This window comes from Trypanosoma equiperdum (genome assembly GCF_001457755.1).
Source record: "Trypanosoma equiperdum strain OVI genome assembly, contig: ctg_269, whole genome shotgun sequence".
Classification (NCBI taxonomy): Eukaryota; Euglenozoa; class Kinetoplastea; order Trypanosomatida; family Trypanosomatidae; genus Trypanosoma; species Trypanosoma equiperdum.
In genome coordinates this window covers 463-16,274 of record NW_027124164.1, presented here as the reverse complement: position 1 = coordinate 16,274, position 15,812 = coordinate 463, and the positions used below count along the sequence as shown (strand labels likewise).

General features: G+C 48.2%; 6 protein-coding genes across 6 annotated transcripts; all 6 read right to left on the bottom strand.

Annotated features, from left to right (window-relative positions):
• Window positions 1-339: 339 nt before the first annotated feature.
• Window positions 340-1,887, bottom strand: TEOVI_000101300 (uncharacterized protein; the record flags this gene model as incomplete). Its single annotated transcript, XM_067224322.1, has 1 exon — window positions 340-1,887. The coding sequence occupies one exon, from the start codon at window positions 1,885-1,887 to the stop codon at window positions 340-342; it is 1,548 nt and encodes a 515-aa protein (XP_067080423.1).
• Window positions 1,888-2,241: 354 nt separating this feature from the next.
• TEOVI_000101200 (uncharacterized protein) lies at window positions 2,242-3,942 on the bottom strand (the record flags this gene model as incomplete). Its single annotated transcript, XM_067224321.1, has 1 exon — window positions 2,242-3,942. One exon carries the CDS (start codon window positions 3,940-3,942, stop codon window positions 2,242-2,244), a length of 1,701 nt encoding a protein of 566 aa, XP_067080422.1.
• A 651-nt stretch (window positions 3,943-4,593) lies between these two features.
• Window positions 4,594-6,294, bottom strand: TEOVI_000101100 (Polyadenylate-binding protein 1 (Poly(A)-binding protein 1) (PABP 1); the record flags this gene model as incomplete). The annotated part of the gene is made up of 1 exon (XM_067224320.1): window positions 4,594-6,294. One exon carries the CDS (start codon window positions 6,292-6,294, stop codon window positions 4,594-4,596), a length of 1,701 nt encoding a protein of 566 aa, XP_067080421.1.
• Window positions 6,295-8,697: 2,403 nt separating this feature from the next.
• TEOVI_000101000 (uncharacterized protein) lies at window positions 8,698-10,146 on the bottom strand (the record flags this gene model as incomplete). Its single annotated transcript, XM_067224319.1, has 1 exon — window positions 8,698-10,146. One exon carries the CDS (start codon window positions 10,144-10,146, stop codon window positions 8,698-8,700), a length of 1,449 nt encoding a protein of 482 aa, XP_067080420.1.
• A 326-nt stretch (window positions 10,147-10,472) lies between these two features.
• Window positions 10,473-13,373, bottom strand: TEOVI_000100900 (uncharacterized protein; the record flags this gene model as incomplete). Its single annotated transcript, XM_067224318.1, has 1 exon — window positions 10,473-13,373. One exon carries the CDS (start codon window positions 13,371-13,373, stop codon window positions 10,473-10,475), a length of 2,901 nt encoding a protein of 966 aa, XP_067080419.1.
• A 956-nt stretch (window positions 13,374-14,329) lies between these two features.
• On the bottom strand, window positions 14,330-15,424 carry TEOVI_000100800 (protein kinase, putative; the record flags this gene model as incomplete). The annotated part of the gene is made up of 1 exon (XM_067224317.1): window positions 14,330-15,424. The coding sequence occupies one exon, from the start codon at window positions 15,422-15,424 to the stop codon at window positions 14,330-14,332; it is 1,095 nt and encodes a 364-aa protein (XP_067080418.1).
• Between the last annotated feature and the right edge of the window lie 388 nt (window positions 15,425-15,812).

Sequence of the window (15,812 nt, the reverse complement as noted above, 5' to 3'; positions counted from 1 at the left end):
ATTATTATTATTATTATTGATATTGTTATGGAAAATTGTAGAAAAGAAAGAAAAGTGGTGTGAAAATGCAGCTGATGAAACGAAATCATTAGGTGGTACTAGATTCCTTGTGCCACCTTTGCACCCCGGCACGGTGTGGACCGCTTAATGGATATGATCTGCGAGAACGAAAAATGAAGGAACACGTTCCAAGGGGAAGCCAAAACCGAGAAGTTCACACCGTTCTGTTCACGTATTAACCTCCTTTTTTCAGCATCTGTGGCTGTCTTGGCGAATACCTATGCGCATATTACTTGTGCACGCACAACCGCTCGCTCAAAGGGATTCATCAGGTTGCCATTAATCAGTCTGCAAAACGTAATCAACAGTGCAGGTCGATACGGTGCCATATATACGCTGAACTTCCTGAAAGCAGGGGCGATGTGTTGTCAGTGGAGCCTTGTGTACGCGAGGATCCCTCAAGTTGACGGGTGACACTGCCCGCTCCCCGTTCTCCAACGTTGTCGCTGGTAACGTAGAAAAGTCCGTCAACACGGCACGATTCTTCGGCCCTGGGGCCACGTACAAGACCAGCGCCGCAGCGTTTATATAGTTGCGCCACCGCATCAAGATGTCTCTAACCTCCACCCTCCACCTAATTTCCTGCGCTCGACGAATTTGTGACCCAATGCTCCCGTAACTTCCGCCTTCCTTCTCGTTGGAGGACTGCTTTCCACCTTGCTTCTTCCGGACAACATATCGCTGGAACGCTTTGTGGGCAACAGGCTCCCCTTCGATGAAAACACCCCCAGCAAAGTAACCCCCATGACACATAAGAATAACCCAAGGAAGAAAAGTAAAGGAACGAATTGAACCCCACAGCTTCGTAGAAATGTCAGACGGCAGCCTCTTGCTACTTCCCCCTTCCTCTTCCTGTTTCTTTTCCTCCTGAATGGCGTCAAACTCTGCCACTAACTGTTTCGATAGCTCCGCCGTGGCACTACCGTCATCTTCCGCATCCCCATCCGCTACATCGTCCTCGTTCTCGTCGGATTCCACATCAACAAGAAGGTCTTCGTCTACCAACATTTTTGCCAAATTGTCGTCGACCTCCGGAAGCACAACAACACCATCACCTACATTGTCGGAGTCAGTTGCTTCTACCTTGCTTTCATTCGCTGACTCAATGGTGCTTGAAGGGGGCCGCCCAAACGTCAAAGCGACTACAACCGCACGGTGTAACGCCACCCGAACGGTGCACGGACACCCATCATATTCAACAACTGTATCAAAGAGCAAGTGCGCCAGCGGGGTATTTAAAACTGGGATGCATTTCCCCGAACCGACCACCTCCTGCGGTATATCTCGGCTTTTGCAATCCGCATATGTGGTGAGGACTTTAACCTCACCAACCACTGTCGTTTCTTCATTCTCCACCTGGTGTTCTGTTTCCTCAGGTTTTGAGGAAGGTCCCGCCCCTACATTATCTCCTGTTTCCTTTTCTTGCCCCTCTTTCCCCTTGCGCTCCGTCTTCTTGCTTTTTGCCTTTGCTTTAGACCGCTTTTTCTTTTCCTCGCGCTTCTTTTCAAGTTCCCGTGCGACAAGGGTTGCCTCATCATTTCCATCCTCCCCCTCCTCTTCCCCAAAGTCAACGCCAAGGAGGGTTTCAACGGAGTTTGTTCGAGCAAGTATCATTTCATTTACTGCGCGCTCCAATTCGTCCACCTCCTTGAGTAAACGATCAACATACTCACCGCTGAATCCACTAATTTTTTCTCGTGCCTCCTTTAGTCGCTCCATGCTTGACATGTAAGCACCCTCAGCCTGGTACGCATTCCGTGGCTGAATCTTAAGGCACACTCGTGTATCTGCTAAGAGTTTCTCAACCACTGCGATGGGTGAGGTCATGATGCTTTTTCCAGAAGAGTGGAGACAATAAACCCTTCAATGTGCCGACGTCCCCACCTTCCTAGGCGAAAGTGATACGACATTCACGCGGCATATTAAGAAAACGAAGAGAAAGCAAATCAACAGCCGAGTGGTATAGCAGTAGTTGGTAGACGGAAACTCGTTAAGCGTAAAAGGAAACAAGCGGCGATAGAGCTACCTTTTGCGTTTGCTTTCAAAACAAAACAAATCAAAACACAACACTGATATAAATACCTGTATAGACGAGCTGACAACGCCCTTAAGAAGGTCTGAATCCGAGCAAGGTGTTGCGTCCACTTTATTCACACGATCGACACAGCACCACGCGTCCATTCAGGGGCATCCCCCACTCATTTCCTTCACATCTATGACACCATTGTTGTCGCCATACTCGCCACCGCTCAGCTGAACACCTTTACACAACCAACTTTCTGTTGGTCGAGCGTAGCTCGGTGCTGCGGGTGCGACACCGTTGCCGGTGCGTCTCACACTGCTTGCTCGTCGCGACACGTTACTATAAAAGTCCGCATTTACCACAGGAAGTTCTGACGTTGGTACTGCCCTAATGAACGCCCCATAGTGATCTCCAGGAAATGCACAGCTTGCACCAACCAGCGGGGCACTACCCACCAGTACCTGCGGGGGTGGAATACAATGTTTTCGACCTCTCCTTTCGTTAGGTTCAGCACCACATTTACTTTTCTTTTCCTTCAATTCGTTTTCGGTTTGCTGCACCGGTTCCAGCTTTACGCAGTTTGCATCCCAACTATTGGAGTCGTGGTAATCTCTGCAACCATTACCGATGCCACGCGCCTGCAGTGAACGTGCAAACTGTTCGAGAACACTTCCAAGTGAAGACACAAGTGTTCCATCGATCTTGCGCGACCGTTCCTTTTTCCTGTGGTTCCTCTCAACGCTTTGATATGGAGTGGGGACTGATTCTGCATACATGATCGCTCTCCCAGTTTCGCCGTTAACTTTTCCAACTACGGCGGGCGCCCCGGAGGTTGTGGAAAAGTCCTCTTCGGAAACTGCCAAAGCGGGTGGCGGTCTTCGGGTGAGTCGCTTTGCGAGACACGCGGCAGCGTTAGGGTTTGGAGTCAGCAGAACACACCTTGCTTCGGTCACTGTGGGTAAATTGTGTAAAGGTTGTGATGGTGTAGTCATAGTCTGAGCTTTAACTTCTGTCATCGGTAGTGTGCTGGTGGGCATGTGTGGCTCCGGAGAGCTCAGAAGTTCCCCTGCCTCTTTTGTATTCGTCATCGGTCCCATCTCCGCACCGGATGCAGGCGCCGGATGCGGGCCCTCAACTAGACCACTAGCATAACTCGGGGAGCTATTTAAATTGCGGTCTTTGCTGCCAGGACACCAATTCTCATCTTCTTCAGTAAACCGAAACTGACTCGCAACATTATCATCGCTCCCAGCTGTTTGGGCGGATATAGTAACCGAACTGGCCGTTTTGGGTGACGCAGGAGTAAGCACTGTCGAATAGTTTTGAGGGGATGAAACCCTTTCTGCACCAATATACGGGCCACATTCATGAGTTAGAAGTTCTCTTGCTTGTTTGATGGCAGCACGCGATTTTTCAATCATTAAGTCCCATTCCAATGCTTCCACATCTGTTGATGTTGCTGCCGTTGGTTCCAACAAGTCTTTGCGTAGCAGGTGGGTTACTTCACAATCACCATCCGTTGGAACCTCCGGACCTGACTCGGGACGTGGAGGTTTATCAAGTACATAGTTTCGCAATAGGGGGATGTCCAGTGTGGATGATGGATACGCACCTTCTGTTGCAGGTGTTGACTGTAATACATCAGCGGCAGATCCTCCGTCTGAGCGTAATAAATCACCGCCTGTACCAGACACTTCGGGCGTCGGCTGATACACTTTAGACGGTCGAAACACACGGTGTGACATGTGCACGGCGTTGGGAAAGTACGCAAAGTTCGCGGCAGCGTCATACGCTACGTCCCCTAAGTTGTCCTCCAGGGCTTCACCAAAGTAGTGCGCAAGGTATGGGTTGTTGCTCATACTGCATGTGGCCCCTCGGACCTTGACACATGGAAGGAGGAGAGGGCAGAAAGAGAAGCAAAAAGAGGACAAAATCAAGAGTACTAGCGAACAGGCATAGTCACAAGAATACACGCAGGTGAAGCTGGTCCACCACACTAGGTAAAGCAAGAGCACACGACTTACAAGTAGGATACTTCACGACTTACAATGCGGACCGATAAAACGCGCAATTGAAGTGAAGAAAAGAAGGGGCTTGAGAAACATGGAAGAAGCGTAAGCTAAAATGAAGATGGGGGTTCAAACTTTGCTATCTGTACCACTTAGCAGTAGTACTCCAATCTCCCTACCTCTCTTTGCATTATTTCTCCCTCTTCACTACCTCTCGGTAGTGTTTCTCTCTCTCCTTTTTCGCTTCCCTTCGAGTCACTTCTGCCCATCCCTCTTCCTCCTCTCAAATATCTCCCCTGCTCTAGGCAACGTGATTGAGGGATAAAACATCAGTGTATAAATTATCGGTCCGCTACTAATAACACAGGGAATGCTTTTTGAATCGCTACAGCCCCGAGCACGTTTCATATCGACTTCATTTAATCAGATTATCACATCTCTCTTTTACCTTTTGTTTTTGCTTATTCGTTTCATATATTACTTTCACTCACAAAATCAACTTTAAGCGCTTGAGGCGTGTACCTTTAGCACACAGAGGGCTTCTGTAACCTTCTCGTGCATTAGTTTAGGGTTGGAAAGGAGGGCTAACGCCTCCTTAGGGTTCATCTCAAGGAACATGCCAGTAATTTTCGGTGCGTGATCCGGAGCAAGCTCATGCACCTTAATGTAGAGCCTGTCACCCAGAGCGGCGCGTTGTTCGTCCACCGACATTTGTTGCAGATCTTCAGCTGAGATGGGCGGCAGCGGTGGTGTATCGGGAGCGATGGCAGGTGATGCCTGAGGAGTACGGGGTACGGCGGAGAAACCCATTGAGGGTGCGGTAAACATAACGCTGTGAGCCGCTGCTGGTGGCACCGTAGTGGCGAGTGGTGGTTGCGGCTCAGGTTGAGGTTGTGGCTGTTGTTGACGTGGGTGCGGACGGTTGCCCCGGCCGCCACTGCGGGCATTGCGTCTCTGCAGTGGATGCCCCGGCATACCGAACGGAGGAGGATGCATATGGTGCATCATCATTTGCAGGCGTTGCTGGAGCTGTAACTTCAGCATGGTGAGGCGCTGGTCACGGCGCTGCGCAATGTTGACAACGAGAGGTTTCCCGTTCAGCATACGACCATTCATTTCACGGAGTGCGGCGTTTGCCTGATCCGCATTTTCGAAACTTACAAAGCCGAAACCGCGACTTATGCCATTGGCATCGGTCATCACACGGCAGCTGCGAATAACACCGTACTCTTTGAACAGTTCATTGAGGTCTTTTTCCGTGAACTCAGCGTCAAAGTTACGGACGTATAAGTTGTTTCCAAGTGACTGGCACTGCATGTATTTTTGGCGGAGTGCAATAAGCCGCTCACTTCTCGGTTGAGCTCGCTGCACGTACAACTTCTCCCCAGGCTGCGTAACACCTTCCACCTCTTGATCATGTGACGCCTCAATGGCTTTAACTGCGTCATCGTGTTTTTCAAAGTTACAGAAGGCGAATGCACGACCGTTCTTGTCTTTGCATATCGCTGCGCTCGTGATGCCGCCAAACTTCGAAAAGAATTTTTCGATAACGTCTTTATCAACTGTGGGAAGGAGCTGCTTTATGTACACGTTCGTGAAGTTCGCCACAAGTGCGGCAAGACGGGCATTACGACGAATGAAATTGGCAACATACAGTGCTGCCTTATCCGCATCGGCGTGTTCCTTGTCACCGTTCATTTTCTCGATGGCGGCTTTGGCTGCATCGTCGTCCTTGAAGTGGACAAAGCCGTAACCGCGACTTTTCCCGCTCTCATCGTCCATCACCTTGCAGGAAAGGATCTCACCAAACTTCTTGAATATCAAACTCAATTCCCGACTGTCTACCTCCTCCTTAAGGTTTTTGACGAATATATTACCACTTCCGCTGTACCGCAGTGCTGGGTCACGCTGCTGCCACATGATTCGGATACACTTTTCACCCACTCGCTTGAAATTGAGTTCCTCCATGGCTTTCGACGCGCTATTCACATCGTCATAGTTCACATAACCGTATCCCAATGAGCGCTGCGTGATGATGTCACGGCAGACGCGGACGTTGAGAATAGTTCCATACGGTTTAAAGATGTCCACCAACTGTGGCTCATTAATAGCAGGATCGAGGTCGCCAACGTACAATGAAGCCACTTGTAGCGGCTTCGTGGCGGAGGGACCGGAGGGAACCCCCTGTGCAGCGATTGTCATATCCTTTTTTTTTCTTTCCCTTCCTTCACTCTTTTTTATTTAACCTAATTTTCCCTCTCTTTTTTTCTTTTTCCTGCTGTGTGCTTTTGCGAGTTACGTATAGCTAAACTTGTACCTTTATCTTTAACAACAACAAAAACAAACTCCTTTCCTTTTAAGCAGAGATATACTTTGATTTCTTTCCCACCCTTTTTATTACTCGACTACTTATGGTTTGAGAAAGTGTTCTCACTAAAATAAAATAAAACAACAACACCAATAACGACGTAAGGTTGAAGACAAATAAGGCAAATAAACTTGCTAACCTTGCCTATTCAGTTATCAGTTACCGCAATCCAACAGAGGTTTTGGCTGTAAAGAAAGAAATTGCGGCCAACGGGGAAAAAAGAGGAAGAAGAAGAAACAAAAAAAAAAGGACATAACAGAGCAGAATAGTACAACGCAATGCAAAAGATCGATCAATGAAAAACATACTTAAAATACAAGTGGAACGCTACAGTTATCGAGTTATTTTATACGAGAGGCGAGGAATTATCGAAAAGAAAAAAAACAAGAAACCTCTCCCTCTTTTTTTCCATCACATTTCGTTTTCTCCTTTCTCTCTCTTTCTCTCTTTCTTCCTCTTAAAGCGAAAGTGATTAAGAGGGTGCAAAAGTGTAAACAACCCACTACGCACTATCGTATTTGAGAGAGAAAAAAAAAAAGGAAAAATACAAATGCAGAATTATATATTTGTAAATTGAAATAAATAAACAATTATATAAATATAATAATAATAATTATCATTATTATCATTATTACTGTTATTTTTTTTTTTTGTAAAGAGTAGCATAACGTACTAATTCATTTTCTCCCTTCATCGAAGGGTCGCACATTTCAGTGAATGTACGTGACCTTTAATTAAAAACAACAACAACAACAACACACAAACACGCAAACACAAAAAACAAAACACACATACACAAATAAATATAAATGGGCACATGCATTTTTATGTAAACCTCATATGCTCTTCATGAACATCAGCCGGTTTGGGCGCACACCACAAACTTCGCTCACAGTTGAGCGCATTCCACCGGTACGGTAACATTTTGTGCGTACGCATACGAAAGGGAAGGACAAAAGAGATGAAGGGAAGAGTGTTGTCGGAGGGAAAAGGAAAGAAAGAAAGAAAGAAAAAAAAATGGAACTTATAAAATTTCTTGTATCACCGCAACACGTAGCAGGAAGATAATGCCTCCGTACGCTCAGAAGTGAAAACTCGTTATGATAAAAACACGCATGAAAATAAACAGGTTTCGGGAGAAAGGTGTGGGAAATAAAAGAAAAAAACAACAACAAAGACAACACTCCACGTTCGTTTCATACTCACATGTTGTGGGGGGGGCGGAGGGGTTTAAACCCCTTTATTTCCTATTAGGATCATACATCAGTAATTTAAAAAAAAAAGAACAAAAAAAGAAGGGGAGGAGGCGAGCTATTATGCATTAAAAGCGAACAAAAACAAATATGCCGCTGGAAATGCGTGTAAGATAACCTTTCTATTCTTCCCTCTGACGACTCTGAATAGGAAGAAGGTGATGGGTGAGGGTGCTCACGGGCGTAGCTTTTTCCTCAGTGGTGTTAAATCATAAAAGTAAATTGAAAAAACTTTTTAAAAAAAGGACCACGAACACGAAGGAGAGAGGAGGGGGGGGGGAAACAAAGTAAAAAAGACGGGGGTGTCCCATCCGATACAACTCAACCCTACTGCACGGGAATGCAGACGCATATAGATACACGTGCATCCATGAGTGCAGTTACAAAACAAGAAATAAATAAAATAGATGACAACAAAAGGGAAAAATAAACAAAAAATTATGCCTTAACCGGGAAAAATGGTACCGAGGGTAAATTTTTTTTTTAAAAGGACAAAAGACAAAAGCATGGCGCAGCCGATAGATTTCCAGAAACACGGAAAAGAAAGAAGGGAAGCGCGTTGAACCGAAGGTCGCTGAAAGGAAAACAAAAATAAAGAGAAAATAAGCAAAGTTAAGGAACGCCGCCCGAGGAGTGAAAAAGTAGCCTAGGCCACTTTAATGCGTCGGACCTTTTCGCTCATGCTTCTCTCATGTACATAACCGAGTGATCACGTAATGAAACCCCTTCCGTGTGTAGATTTGACAAAAATTTACATAAGTGTAATCAGTTGCTCTTCCCTCCCGTGTAGCACGTGTACTATCGTTGTTAGAAGAACAAGACGAAATAATAACCAAAAAAAAGATGAAAAAGGAATATAGAGAAAGGAAAGAAAGATGGGGAGATAAGGTGACGCACCGTCATGGCGGCACCACTGTACCTGAAAACTCCCCGCTCTTTTTTTTTTAACTATAACTATCACCATCACTATCAAAAGCATTATTCCTATCTCGTTCCTGGCCTAGTCTGCTGTCCTGGGGGCAAAATGGTGAGCACATATTCTACAAATGAGGCCTCTGCAGTGGAGGCCATTGACTCCGCCAAGTGTGCCGCCTTGCTAGACTCACCCGCCGACGGCGCAGCGCAGCGAGTTTTCACCCACTCCTCAAAGTTTGCTGTTGTAAAGATGTGACGCTTCCGGTAGTCTGATGGCCACTCTTGTATCACTTTGATAAGATCCTTCTGAAGTCTGCCCACAGCTACACGTGAGAGATTTGCGGCCTCTACACAAAGTTTAAATTCTTTAACAGCATTGATAATGCGTTCACGCTGGCGTTCAAGGGCAATTTCATTGGCTCGCCTTCCCCAAACGGAACACCACATGGCGTCATCGTTCCTCGGATTTTTCCGGTGTTTCGCGTGCCGGCACTTCGCTGAGTCTTGTTGTTCAAACACATCAGCAAGTGCAGCCATAGGGGGTTTAAGCGACGAACGCTTCTCGTGCCTTATTACCATATTGCGACACACATCTCTAGTGCAAAGTGATTCATCTAGCTGGAACTGTTGCTTGTAATTGACGTAGTCGAATCGATGACGCCACTTTTTAGGTAGCAGGGGACCTTGTTCCATATAGTATTTCCTCCCGTGCTTCCTGCTGTCAGTGGTGTCTGGCGAGGTTGTTATGTTGTAAAGCAGATCCCAACTCCTAACTGGGATCTTACGCAGCCGGTCTAAAAGGGTTAAGCGTGACCCAGGCTTGCCCTTAACTGTGGGAGGCAGTGCTGCTTTCCCGGGGGTGGAGTGATTACCGTCGCTGCTGCTGTTCTTTAGATCCTCTTCAACTCTCTTTACAGCCCTCGTCACCGTTAAGTTTGCATCCAACGGGAAGCGACCCCTGTCCAAGGCGCTAACCAGTGAGTGACTTGTGTGAAAGGAATGAGTGCCGCTATCCACGCACCCCTGCGCAGACTCCTCCTCCGTCCACACTTCAAGGGCCTGCTTGTACAGACTGTTTGTTGTTGGGGAACTCGGCGTCTCACTGGAGGTATCGGTATCATCTTCCCCTTTCCTCACTGCATCCCCCGACTCAGGTGAGAGTTTTGATATGTATTGAATTTTTGCTATTCCTTCCTCAATTCCTCTTTCCAGCAGCTCTTCGAAAGGACTTTTCTCTCGATCCCTTTCCCTTTCCTTTTCCATTAGATCATCTTTGTCCGGGCGCAGCATGCCGCAACGGGGTGCAAAAACGGGAGCTGCACGTTTCATCAGTGACCGCATCGCGCTACTTTCATCTACAGCAAGTTTACGTAGTTTGATACCTTCACCACTGCTTCGGGGCTCCCTTCGTACACCGTGCTGCTTGTTCATGTTCTTGCTCACCTCTTTAGCCGTCATACTCGCAAAGTAGAGCGACACCACAGGTTTTGCTACCTCCGTACAGTGTGCCGTTGCCATTCCAAAAAGAAAAAATTTGACACAAGCACTTTCTCTACTTTCTACTTCCCTAAGTTGGGTTCAGCCCTGCAGCCTCCTCTAAGTGAATAGTATTTTTTACCTAACAGTTTCCTTCACGTGTGCGTTAAAACAGCAGCGGGGGAACGCGAATACATGAAAGATATTACTCTGCGCAATTCAACCAAAGATGAGGCAGCCAAAGTACAAGAAAGGGGGGTAGAGTTGTGTGACTTACAAGCCCGTTCGGTTGCTGACACCGACGAGCGCAAACGTTAAACACAGACATATATGTGAAAAAAAGAAGAAAGTGGTGATTGGTGTCTTAGCTACGACCAAAGCTCCTCCACGTGGGTTGACATACCGCTCCTTTGTAGAGCCGCACAGTATTGTAGAATGGAGTTTTTGTAAACATTTTCCCTTTCCGCAGACGCCAGCGCAGCCACATCAAACGAGTGACCGGGCCGCACTTGCGTTGGGGCACCTGAGCGTAGGGTTTCAAGCGCTTCTTCAGCATGAACAATGGCACCTCCAACGACGCCTGCGGCAGCCTTCCGCAGCTCCAGTGAGGCAGAACTCATGTCCACCAAACAACACGCGGCTGTAACCAATTCATCCGGTATGCCTACTCCAGGAGCCGTGTGGGAGACATTCTCCAACATGACAAACAACGCCTTTTCCAGTTGGATAACAACATCTGGAGCCACCACACCGAGTGCCTCGCTCCACTCGAGTGTTCTTCCCAGAAGATCGGTTAGCTCCTGCACTCGAATCACCTCGCAACTTTTCAACTCAAGAGATGTAGCACTGAGGTACTCCTTTAGAAATGCCACGTCACTGGAGTTCGTATTGTCCTTGATTTGTGTGAGCACCGCCAACCCAGTAACACACTCGGCAAATCGTCCTATATCATTCTCCTTGTTGCATCGCGTGTACTCCATAAACAACCGATGGCTTTCATCTGCTAGTCCCTCCCAAGCACGCTTGTCATGCTTTTTTAAAGCAAATGCAGCTGATGCGAGGAGTGATGCGTAGCTGCAACGCAATCTGGGATTGAGTTGCATGCTATCGATGAGTTGTGCTTCCCAGTAAATTGTGACTAGTCCTGGAAGGGCACCGTACGCACATTTCCCCAGAGCCACCAATAATTCAAGCAATTGCTCACATTCCTCATGGTTCTTTACTTTTTCGTCACCTCCACCATTGCTGCTGCTGCTATCCATGTGAGAAGCCTCCTTTATGTAATCTGCTACACGCGACGCGACGGATTGCAGTAGTACTTGAGGCACGCTAGTTCTCATTAGGGTAAACATGGCTTGCAGCATTCGCCTGAGGTGCATCGGGCTGCACTCGTGCATCATCACTGACCGTATCAACACCATTTCCACCTGCTTAAGTGCAGATGGCACCATTTCACAAGCAGCAAGCCCCTCAGCGAGATCCAGAAGCTCATCCAAAGTGCAGTTGTGCCTCATCGCTGCTCCAATTGCCGTATCAATGGCGTTAAATACCCTGTCGAACCTTGCATCCAACGCTCCGTTTGGTGACTCCCTCCGCATGCGGGAAAGAAGCGGCAGCAGTGTATTCACCTCCCGCAGGGTCAACGACATTTTCCCTGCCGCCGCTTTGTGCGACAGGTGATGCACCAAATCATTTACTAATGTATTACCACTCACGCGAGCGCTAGCCTCCTCCAGCCTGCTAACAAGCTCTGCCAGCCGGGCAGACGATTGTGCGCCCAATGCCACCCGTCGCATTCCCTGTGCGCTACGAATACCGAGGTTGTAGTGAATAAGGGCAGCCTTGTTGGTGCCTTCGGCGTGCCGCTGCAGCTCCACTAAAGGGATATAACCATCTTCACTCATTACCTGGGCACGGGGGCTATCAGGGTGGTACAATAGTCGTTTACACCGCGCGAGAGCAATCTGCGATAACTGTTGATACTTTGCCAAAAACGACACTTGCTGTGGGTCCGAGTTTTCTTCAGACGCTTCGTAGCGGCGGAAGAAGGCCGCATTCTGTTCTCTGACTTCTGCACAGAAGTGCAGAATTATACACAGCTCGCTTTCATTCACGTTCTCCAATGCGTCCTTACACCCGAACGCCTCAACACTCATCACCCGCGACAAGCCCCGCAGGATGCCAAACCGAGTCACTGCACCGAACGCATCAGAAAACATGATCGTCTTACCAATGTCGCTGCCACTCCCCTCGCTAATGAGTGCCATGATGCGCACAGCACCGAGAGCGGTGTGTGGTGATGGCGCGTTTGCCACGATACACTGCCCGGTACTGACCGAAGCATCACCACAGACGTCCTGTGACGGGAAGAAGAGGGAAAACGGGACGCGATGGTTTACACACAGAGCCGCGCATGCGGTAAACTGCTCCAACGACGTTGCTGAGGGATCGAAGAAGTCAAGGTCACGTCGTGCGTGGCACGCCACAACTTCTACCTCCCGCTGCAGGTCAAGTGGCAAAAACTCACTCTTGTCCCCGAGGTCTGATGGGTGTACCTTGCGGACGCAGAAGGTGGATGCGGCATCTAGCCATAAAAGAGCCTCAAGCATCTCCCCCGCAGTCAGTGAAGGGTTGGTTAAACTCACATCCGCTTGCGCACTATCTCCTCTCGCAGTTTCCTCCACTACGTCAGGCCAAATGATGTAACGGACATCTTCAAACCGATGACGTATAGCAAGCCAGTGGCGTTTTCGTCTCAGTCTTCGATCATAGTGCTCATAGTCCGGGCCCGCATTAAGCTCTGTACTCAATATGGTGCTCTTCATTCCGCTTGTGTCCATCAAAACATATTCCCTGCAGAACGACACGAACCTTTCCCGAACCTCTTGAATCAGGCGCTTATCGAGAGAGCTCCCTCCTCGAAGGCATTCATCCACCGGCGACGGCATATCGTCCTCTATGTCACCCAGTTCACAGAAGCTTGTGTCCATCTCCCTCCATGTTCCCGCCGCGCTCTCTAGCGTCACCTGTGGGTGCGTTAATTCCGACACAGGGACGGAGAAGCTGAAGGTACGGCCCTTTTTATTTGTGTAGGTGACCTTTGTGGTGCCGGGAATTCGCCGCGGGACACCTTCCACTGCGCCCTGCTTCACCTGTGGGTGTTTTCCGAGTGGTTGCCTAAAACCCCCTCTGGAGTGTCGCCCACCAATCGTTATGTGCCGCATGCCAACCTGCATGGCTGAAGAATTCGGATGCCACCCTCGCAACATGTTTATACAATTTGCCCCTAGTGGCGGTCCAACCTCCTCACACGCTTGCCTCCTTTTTGATGCTACGAATCGGAGGAGATGGGGGGAAAAATAAGGGAGAGCAGAAAAGTAACTTGTCGGTGGAGGGGGAGCAACGGAGAAGTAGTGTTGCCGTACCAAACCAGCATATACCACTAGTAACTATCCTCCTCTCCGCTCAACAAACGGAGGAAACAAAGCGACAAGAGGATATACCTACAGGAACTGGGAGCCAAATGCTCAGAAAATCTGTCACAAACGACCGCAAGTGGCTCTGCAGAGAAAGAGATGGAGAGGGCAAAGTGTACGTCCCGAGCCGATGGCTACAACATGACCAAAGGGTCTAGTTCATCAGCCAAAGTGATATATCGGGTGCCACAACTGTACGCATTCAGTTTCGTTCAGAAAAGTGTCTTAGTGATGATAAAACAATAATACGGAAGCAAATACAAGGAAAAACAAACAAACAAAAATATACATTTAAGGGAACTATGAAGGAAGGGATAATTGTGATGCTGATAGTTACCGCAGAAAGAAAGATAGATACAAATGTATACAAGTACCACCGCATTAAAAGTGAAAGATGTTAAGTGATGACCCCAACAGGCAGTAAGAGAAACTCACATGCGTGACGACACCAAAATGATCATTCACTCACTAGGGAAAGCAACAACAAAGGAGCAAAAACGTTACCCTGATACCGATGCGAAACAAAAACAAAGGGTTCAAGGACAACGCACTGTACGAATGGCTAAACCTTATGCTTCAGAAGTGGGCAAATGCATCGCAATGAGCTTCGACACCCGTTACCAGACTAACAACGGTTAAACCACCGTGGAGCACGAAACGAGATATAAGATTACGGTAACCGACCGTTAGGCGGAAACTTCCCGGTTTGACCTAAAGGGAGCAGTAACAAACCACAAAACAACACGAAATCACCCTTGAAGTTTGGGCAGAACGGACTGAGCGGATATACGCCCATTCGCATTGGAGAGGTCCTCCAACCTAACGTGCGGTCTATTCTCTGTGGTCATCGGTCCCCGCTTCGATACTACAACCCTCGTAAGGCACGGGAGAACGCTGTCCACCTCCAACGTTTTTGCTTTCTCCGTGGAGTACTCCATCGCTCGGTGACGCTCCTGTCGTTCCTTTCCTCTCAAAGGCTTGAAATACGGATGCCGCAGAGCCTCCTTTGCCGTTACACGCTCCTTTTCGTCATACTGCAGTAACCGACCAATGAGATCAATCGCCTCCTTGGAAGTGCCCTCCGGCAGCAGTCGGGCTACACCTGTTCCCTTCTTCTCGGAAAACTGGAAGTTTATCGGGGCTCCGAACTTCTTTAATGTATTCAACACATCCACCGGCGGCGTCCCAAGCACATCGTGGATCTTATGGATTTGGTCCATTTCGGTCGTTCCTGGGAACAGTGGAGTCAGAGCGATGATCTCAAAAAACACGCAGCCCGCCGCCCAAAGATCCATTTTGTGGGTGTAATATCCACTCGTAAGGAGGCACTCCGGCGCTCTATACCAACGGGTCGAGACATACTCCGTTAACGGTTGCGAGACATGTAAACCCCGACAGGAACCGAAGTCCGCTAGTTTAAGTGTGCCATCCTCGCGCAACAGGATATTCTCGGGCTTTATGTCCCTATGAAAGATGCCTTTGCGATGGGCGTGGTCGAGTGCTTTGAACAGTTGGTACATGAGGGTCATGACACAATGTTCGTCTAATTGGTGCCTGCGCCCCCGAATGAATTCATATAGGTTCATGTCCATCAATTCAAATACCAGTGCCAGACGGCCTGTGGTTTTGTCAAACATCACTTCGATAAGCGGCACGATGTTCGGATGGGGTTGCAGGCGCCGGACGGCTTGAATTTCGCGAAGGCGATTCACCTGCTCCTTCGACTGAAAGGGTTTTCTCATGCACTTGATCGCTACATATGCCTTCGTTTCTACGTCTTGCGCCTTGAGAACTTCACTAAACGTCCCTTCTCCTTTCTTTCCTAATATTGCGTACTTTTGCATCGGTGCCTGCACCAAAAGAAAATCTCTCCGCTGCGGACTGTACTGCTTGTATGCACTACTACCTTTTCTCTACCGCTGGCGCTGCAACTGCAGTTATTTGCTTATTATTCCCTGCGCCTCGCGAGCCCCCTCTTACTTGTAATTCCGCTCCCAATCTGAGGCACGAGCACCCCGAGGAATAACAAGCGAAAACCGAAGTAACACTGTAATTACGTATATATGTATATGTATAAACACTAGTAGTTCACCTTCGCCGAACCTTTCTTCTTTTCTTTTCCTTCCTTTCCCTTTCCTCGTTTATTTACTTTATTATTATTTTCTTCTTTTGCGGATATCCGTCCCGCACGTCTTTAAAGGAGGGGAGATGAGGATTCGCTTTGCCACTCCT